Source organism: Coffea arabica, chromosome 4c (genome assembly GCF_036785885.1).
Source record: "Coffea arabica cultivar ET-39 chromosome 4c, Coffea Arabica ET-39 HiFi, whole genome shotgun sequence".
Taxonomy (NCBI): Eukaryota; Viridiplantae; Streptophyta; class Magnoliopsida; order Gentianales; family Rubiaceae; genus Coffea; species Coffea arabica.
The window spans coordinates 14,725,699-14,734,592 of NC_092316.1; the positions used below are offsets into that span (position 1 = coordinate 14,725,699).

General features: G+C 34.3%; 1 protein-coding gene across 1 annotated transcript; it reads left to right on the top strand.

Moving 5' to 3' along the window:
* The first annotated feature begins 2,366 nt into the window (after nt 1-2,366).
* LOC113739110 (transcription factor bHLH162-like) lies at nt 2,367-7,690 on the top strand. The gene is made up of 4 exons (XM_027266355.2): nt 2,367-3,046; nt 4,849-5,013; nt 6,656-6,973; nt 7,138-7,690. The coding sequence occupies exons 2-4, from the start codon at nt 4,879-4,881 to the stop codon at nt 7,207-7,209; spliced, it is 525 nt and encodes a 174-aa protein (XP_027122156.1). The 5' UTR covers nt 2,367-3,046; nt 4,849-4,878; the 3' UTR covers nt 7,210-7,690.
* The last annotated feature ends 1,204 nt before the right edge of the window (nt 7,691-8,894 follow it).

The window sequence follows — 8,894 nt, forward strand, 5'->3', positions numbered from 1 at the left end:
TCCCCACACTAAAGCACAGTCCATTGTTCCTTCTGTACTAAATTTCCTGTGGTGAAATCCTCCTAGTGGAATTGTTATCTGGAGCTGTCCTTCTTGCATTGGAAAACTTGTGCTGGTTAACAGGGGGAATCCTATATAGATTGCCTGAGTTGGTGCTTGGAGGCTGACTCTTGTGCATGCCGAACTTATTTTCCACTAGATTTTTCTGCACTTCCCTTCCTTGTCTGTTCTGCAACTGCAAGGAGTACTCCTGTAGTTGGGCCATTTCATAGGTAGACAGTTCTGTAGGCTTAAGCATCCTGAGAATTGGTTTAATTTCTTCCTTAAGTCCACTAATGAAGCTTGACACAAAGTATCCTTCATCTAATTGGGGATTTTTCATCAGCATTAATGGCTTGAGCTCCTCAAACTTTTCCTGATAGTCCTCAACACTCCCAACCTGCTGGATCTTGTTAAATTCTTCCACTATATCTTTACAAATTTTGTTACCAAACCTCTTGCACAAAAATTCCTCAAATTCTGTCCAACTGAGGCCTGTCCTTTCCATCTTAAGGCCTTGAAACCATCTATCTGCCTTTCCCTCTAAAAACATCTCGATTACATCTACCTTCTGATTCTCAGGAATATGATAGTTCAGAAAATACTTATTACATTTTCTTAGCCATTCCTGTGGATTTTCTCCATGAAAAAGAGGTAACTCTAGTCTAGGAGGAAGAGGTGCATAGATCCTACCTTCCTCTCTTCTGGTGAAGTCTCCATTGCTTTCGCCTCCCTTGTTGATCCTATGTTGAGGCGGTGGAGTAGGTAGCAGTGGTCCTTCTCTTGCCTCCTCCACAATGCTCCTTTCTCTGTTCATCATCATCTGTAGGAAGGAGTTGAATTTCAGCTCCAATCCGCTCATCGCCACCTCCAGTTTCTCCAACTTCATGTTGGAATTTTTCATTTCTACTTTGACCTCACTACCAAAATCAGCTCGAAATTGCTGCTGAGAAGAGTGAAATGCCTCCATAGCCTCTTGTAGTCTTGCTTCCTGCTTCTTCACGTGTTCTTCCAAGGATTTTAGGCGAGTTCCTTCCGCCATTGGAGCTACCAAGGATCGATAGCTCTGATACCACTTTGTCAGGGTTTTGATTGACCAGATTTGGGAATTGGAGGGAGAGAGAGAATCAAGAATGAGAAGGAAGAGGAGGGAATGTAACAGAAATTTGTTATTACAATCAGATGCCCTGACCAATCACAGAGCTCCTTATTTATAATCTAATGCAACCGACTAACTAACATCTTTTAAGTAAAGCGACACCGTTTCTCTTGCAGCTGCATCGTTTAGCTAGACTCATTAGAACGACTACGTATGAACGTTGTTCCTGACACCTTAGTCATTTCACAAAGTAGAATTCCATCTTCTTATTGCGCAGACGTACTTGTTTCTAGGGGTGACAATCGGGTCGGGTTCGGGTTGACGGGTCGGGTCGGGTTAAGGCTTAAGTATAACAAAGAACCTGCTGACCCGAACCCGACCCGCTAACCCAAAACGGGTCAGGGTACCTGACACGAACCCGAAAATTTCGAGTTGGCGGGTCGACCCGAAATAACCCGAAACTTAATTTTAATTTATTAATTTATCACTGTAATTTCTAATAAAATCAATTTTTCACAAAAATTAATTACATCATCAAGTAATAAAAATTTAAATAAATAATTTCAAATCAAATCTAAAATAAATTAAACACCATAAAAGTGTTTTATCCCAAACCAAATATAAAATAAATTAAAACAGCATAAAAGTAAAAAATAACATAATATATTATTTGTCCAAATATAATAATTTTAACTTCACACAAGTTAAATAAATTCATTTAGAATTAAGTAATTAATGCCTTTGGAAAAAAAATGATTTAGTTTAGTTAGATAAAATAATTTTTATGTTTATTAAATTAGTTTTAATTCGTAAACGGGTCACATCGGGTCATATCAGGTTACCACGGGTTGACCCGAAATTGACTTGTTTTCTTTTTGAGTTCATCGGGTTCGACCCGATTCTGACCCGAACTCTCGAAACTTCAACCCAAATCTATTAGTTTCGTGTTAGATTCGTATCGTATTTTCGGATCGTGTTAGGAATTACCACCCCTACTTGTTTCTGCCCGCAGCTTCATGTCAACCGGTCCCGTTCGTCTACCCCTTAAAGTTTTAAAAAAGGAGCAGCCCTTTGCCTTTAGTCGCCTGTGGTCCCCGATAACCTTTTAAGTTTTAAACGAGCGGGCCCCACTCGTTTGGCTTTTAACCGTATTGGGAACATCCGTACGGCTCCAGCTAAAGAGTCATTTCAATCGATAGTACCAAAGAGCCGGGCTTCAAATGTAATTGATAATTGGGACAGTAATGTCAGGCGCAAAGAGTCAAAATTCCACGCCAAAGATAGGAATGGCAATCACAAGTCTCACAACAACAAATGCTCTGCTGATTCTTGTTACCAGTATCGGGTGCTGGTGCCTAATCTCAGCCGATCGGTTCCCCATCTGTGTAAACTGACATGATCAGTTCCCCATTCAATCATAGACTCCTGGTTTTCCTTAAAGAAAGTAATATTAGTAAAATGAACGTGCAACCATTTGAGCCACCGGTATCACATCAGCCACCACTCGCACAGAAGAGACGGCAGTACGCTGAAATATCCTCCTGTTTCGAGTTTGCCAAATGTGCCAGATGGTCATTACCATGACCAGTCTTCTAAGCTTAGTTTGCTCCATTGCAATTCTTGATACCAAGTCATATTACCTCGTTATAGTAAACATATTCTTTGAACCTTGTCCCGGATACAACGTGAGAAACCACAATCAAAAAACAAACGACCTTAACTCTCGTCCTGCTCATTGCATAGTACACAAACAGGAGAAACATTTGGAGACCCCAACTTTCTCAAACGATCCTTAGTTGTCAATTTTTGCCAAATAAACATTCAAAGTATGGAAGCATACCTTGACAGAGGTATCCCATGCCGCGTACCAGTCTGTACCAGGGCACAGTAATTCCAGGAAAGAACTAGGTAAGAAATGCAGTGTTGGTTCTTAATATTTGGTACCTACAAAATTTTGGTCTCTAACGTTCTGACAAAAACAGATCTCTAGTCCCTAATGTTTGACACCTAGTGCAATTTGAGTTCTTAAAGTTTCAATATAAACAAATCTGATCCCCGTGGTTACCAATTTGAAGCATAACAACAGATTTTCACAAATATCGACAGAATTAGTGCAATCCCATGTTTATTGAATTAAACTTCTTAAAAAAGAAGAAAAATAGTGAGCAAATCTTGAACAATCTATACAATAATAAAAGGAGAGAGGTGGCAGTTGAGGTAAATATTTTGTCATAAAAAATCAATTTTACCCTAATTAACCATTTAATTACATTTGTTAATATAAGCTCCATTAACTTCCTTAAATGTTGTAACTGCCAAATTATCTATAACTGTATTAAAGGAAAAATTACTAATAAATTGTAATTTTTATGATGAATTTATTAAAAAATTAATTTTGTAAAAGCAAAATTAATATATTCATAAAAATCAATAATTATTTCTATACTACACACACATTGGGTGTGCCCTAAGCACTAGTAATAATAACTCACATGATGGCATATTAGTAACTAATTAATCAAGAAACTCAAAAAAAAAAAAAAAGAAAGGGAATTTGTTAATCTATATGAAAAAATTAAGTATTATGATTTTTTCTTTAGGGACAATGGAGATAGAGAGTGAAAATGAGTTTTGAATCAATGAACTAGGTGCTCTGACTAGTTTTAATTTTTTATTTAAATTTTTTCTTCCTTTTTACTAGTTAATTAGTTAATACATTTGTTTTTAGTTCTTAATTTTGTTGTTTAAAGTTAGCTACTATTTTGCTTTTTTATTTTGAAATTTAATTTAATGGACATATGAAGTGACTAAAGTCTATCAGTAATTAAAAAAATTCTTCAAATGTCCTAAATCTGGTTTAAAGAATGATTAGTGATATGAAATTCTCACTAATGAATTGCAAGAATGTTGAAAGAAGCAAGAGAAATTGGGAATTTTGTATTATTGTGACTTACATAGTCTTCAATTTCTTTCGATCGATTTTTTGTAAAAATTTTTTTACATTTTTCATGAACACATTTGCCAATTATCTTTTTAACTTATATATATCAAATCGTTACAATATATTTTTCTACAAAAACTCTGAAAAATAACAATCCAAATTGGGCCTTAGTTTGTCTTTGAAATCATTTTCTTTACATTGTAAATCTAGTAGGTACTATTTTGGGCATTTGTTGTAATATGCAGCTCGTCTGTACTTGTTGAGTTCTCTTGTTTTCACTTTAATGAAAAGCTAAGTTTGTTATATATATATATATATATATATATATATATATATATATGTTATTGTTTGCCCTTTGTTGTTTAAGCTTCTACTCTTAATATTTATTAGCGTAAATGTTTTTTGCTTTTAGCATAAGTGTACATTGGTACATACATTTGCACAATTACGACGGGGTAAAGACCGTGGACCTTAAAGTAAAATGTCACTCTCAAAATCCTATTATGGGTCAGACTTGGCTGGCAGGTCCTTGATTTCAAATCCCCGAGAGATGCTTTCTTCATTCTTGCCGAATAACTAAACATCAATTTCACACTTCAATAATTACGGGCATCAAATGGGACACCAGTTGTCTATAAAATGAACTTGCCATTCTTAGGTATTAAAGCTCTGTATAACATTCTTCAACACAAATTATTCTTAATTTACTATTCTCCCTTTTTACATTAATTTGCGTAATTTGAATTGATATTTTCTTGTTCTATTAAAGAGGGGTTTACAGAGATTTTTAAGTAGGGCCATGGAGAGTTACAATGCTAGTGATGCTACAACAAAGCTTGATAGGAAGACTACTGAGAGGAACCGAAGAATTCGGATGAAAAGTTCCATTCTTGAGCTTATATCTCTTGTTCCTCAGCAGTTTAATCCTTCCAAGGTGCTCCCTCTTTTTTTTTTTTTTTTGCTTTCTATCTTGTGCCTAGAAATTTTTTTTTTTTTTGTAATTTATAGTTTTTCTCCTTTTGAGATGAATAATGGATTTTACTTTTGCTTTTGGAATGAAAGGTTACTAGGTTTTGACGTTTGAAACGGATTTAAAGAATACAAAGGTTGAGAATCAAGGTGGATGGCCGAAGATGTAGTGCAAAAAACCGGGGGAGGGGGGGGGGGGCAAGTCTTTCATTAATTAGTTTAGCCTAGATTCCATTGGAAATTTACCTGAAATTGTGTCAGCCACTAGGGCTTTTTAGCTCATAGTCCATCATATTTCAATTAGTTTTGGATATCAATATTTCATCTGGTATTGCTTGCTGGAAAATAAGTAATTTTAAGGCTTAATATGCACTAAAGTCAGGCCTCGGGTTCCGGCAAGATGAGGCAGGGGCAACCACTAGATTTTATTTGGATTTTCTGCCCAAAAGAAAAAGAAAGAGGCCAGAAGGTCTATCTGGAGCCATGGAACTACTAATATGTTAGATAAGCAAGTTCAAAGAATAGATATAAGAGCACGCGGACTATAAAATCTTGGTAAATTAGGCCATGCATGGTTGATAGCTTTTAATTTGATTGTTCATGATGATGACTATTGGATCTGTAATTTTGAGGGAAAAAGGAAGAGGATTAACGAATAGTAGAAGAATAGATAAGGAGAAAAAAAAGAAGATTGAAAACCACCTAAGCATGACTAAATTTCTTTGGTCTGCTCATGATTGAATCATAGTTGCGGTGATGGTTTATTAGTTAGGAGGAAAATTAGGGTTTTAGATGTGGGAAGATCTATTGCATTTGCTACAATTAACAACTCTCCTTTTCACCAATGACTATTGAATTTTTTTTTTATTTCTTAGAGATGAATATTCAATTGAATCTAGTTTACAAGAAATGTTGAGGGAAGTATCTATAATGAAAATATTGTTCTACAACCGTTTTACTTTAGACATTGCAGTACACTATTTTTGGAACTTTAAACTTTTAGGGTTTTGTTAAACCCATATTTTGTTGTCCCTATGATTGAAAAGTTTGCCCAGGATCCATCAGTAAGAAATGGACCCAAACGTAAAATCATCTATCGACGATAAGAAATTATTCTACATTTGTGAATAACCATTTTTCTTTTGCGATCAGTTCCAATATCAAAGAATTAAAACAAAAAAGTAAAATTTTTTTAATCTTATCCAAGGCTTCAAAACTATTCTCGAAATTTTGATTTTTACTCTTCTTTTGGAATATGAACTATGTTGTGCTGATCAATATGAGCATGTTACCGGGGTAATTGTCTTGGCCTATGAACTGCTTTTGTCTTAAAAAAAAAGTTCAAACATTACGTGTACTAAGAGTACTTTTGTATTAAGAATATCTTTTACGTACAAGGTATTTATCATTTATTTTGGGTAACCAATATCAAATATGGTGCCACAATCTTCTTTTCTCATCAAAATGGAAGAAACATATAAAAGAAAAATATCTTTTATTACGTGATGTTATGGACATCTCAATTTCACAAAGCTTGTCATACTCATGGATTTAGTTTATGTTGCATTCATTGACAAAGTTAAGAGTCTCTTACATGGTAAATGCAGGAACGACTTTCCCCAAAAGACCAGCTTCATCGGGTTACTGCTTATATCACACAATTAAGAGAAAGAGTAGAGAAATTGAAGAAGATGAAAGAGATGCTAATCAACAAATTTAACACTTCTGGGATCCCGGGCTCAGGAATTCCAGTTGTGAAAATCACAGAAATTGGTTCAAATTTAGAAGTGGTTTTAGTAACTGGTTTAAGCAAGAAGTTTGGGCTGCATGAAGTCATCTTAGTTCTTCATGGACAAGGAGTGGAAGTAGTCAGCATTAGCATTTCTACTATGGCCGATAGAATTTATCACATATTGCATGCTCAGGTTGGTTTATCAATCTTATTGGTTTTAAATGAAAGAAAATTGGAATGTTTATATATTTATCAACTTTTGAGGATTGGAAATAGAAAATACTAAACTAAAGATATTGGAAACCCCAAACAGATCTCTCAACCTCTTTTTTTTTTTTTTTTTTCCTGAATTTGCAGGTGAAAATGCCTAGAATTGGGGTGGATACTTTGATAATTTACGATAGGTTGCAGAAGTTGTGTTTGGATTGAAAGTTAGTTGAAAAAAAAAAAACTATTGCATTAGAGTGCATTTTTTTATCATTTTTTATTTTGTTCAATTACCTTTTTATCTCATACAAAAATTACATTGCAAAAAATATTACAATATTATTCTGCAATTTTTTTTCAAATAATCTTAGATCGAAATACACTCAAGGTTATTGTTTCGAGGTCTAGTGGAAAAATAAATGAACAAATGAAAGGAATCTAGATATCGCTCACTCTTGCAATCAAGCTTTGATGAAGATGAGATTGCAATTTATGATGCCCCCTTCAAGAAGAAATTGGAGATCAAGGCGTGGGATTGAGAGTTTCGTCGTCAACTGGAAAGTTCTACATGCTCTTTATTCTAAGTCTTATACTTTTCAATATTGAATTCTTATTTACTCTTACAATTATGATGAACTAATTTGTTTCTAAGGTTAGGAATTTGTGAAGGACTTTTGATTATTTATCCAAGTTAAATTCTTAACTTTTGCCTTGATTTATCTGTTTAAATTTAATTACATGTTTGTGTTTGGCCGCCATAGATATGCTCTTAGGATTTTTATTGAATTGAGAGAGAATATACAACCGTGCACTAGATAGGTAAATATACACAACCTAATCACAAGAGTGCGTTAGGATATATATAACGTGATTATATCACCTAAGATCTTAAAAGATTTAATTGAATACTTATGATCTCGAGAGAAACGTGAGATTTAATTAGACACGATTTAGATGTATCGAAAGATAATCTAAAGTATCTTTGCGTGATACGTTCTTGGCTTGTTAAAAAATTAATTGGATAATTATTTCTAACTCTCGATCAAAATTTGAATCCCTAGTCCTTGCCCATTGTTTTCTCACCTTTATTTATTAATTGTGATTATCTATTTTATTCTTTAATTAGTTAAAAATAAATCCTTTGAATTTTATTATTTTCCTATAATAATTAAAGTAAAGGAAATCAACTCATCCCTGAGGGTTTGACCCTTACTACGATCGACCATGTATGCTTGTGACAGGTGCCGAACCTGTGCAATAATAAAAACCTACTCGAGAAAAATACAGATTTTGTATATAGCGGTGAGTAGGGTCGAATCCACAGGGACTGGGGATAATTCGTTTCTTCTAGAGTCCAAAGTATGGGGCGTTTTGGATTGAATGCTAACTAAACAAATTAAATGCAGAAAATAATTAATTAAGAGAAATAACTAAAAGAAACTCTAGCCAAGGGTACACTTCAGAAATGGTTCAGGCACTGATCATTGATTCACAGATAATTCTAACATTTATTAATAGATTAGTTATAGTTGTCATGCACACGATAAACAACCAACCTTTCCTTACTTTTTCGATAGTTAAGGTACGACCGTTAACTATTTCTCTAACCCAAAAACAACCCTAGGTACGACCGTAGGATTTAATTTCTAGATTGCATTAAGAATTAGAAAGGCCCAATCCTAACTAACAAACATGCTAAGAGGGTTTGTTTAAGTTAGATCGTATGTTCCCCTGACATAAACCCAATTACGTCAGTTGCTACTAAGATAGAGATAACGAACAATTACGGATTCAATTATCCCTATTTAGCAAAATAGCCTATGTGAATAATTAAATATTGCGCATCTATTCAATCACTCACACGAGCTATAGCAATTAAAAGCAGGAAACATATAAATACCAATAAA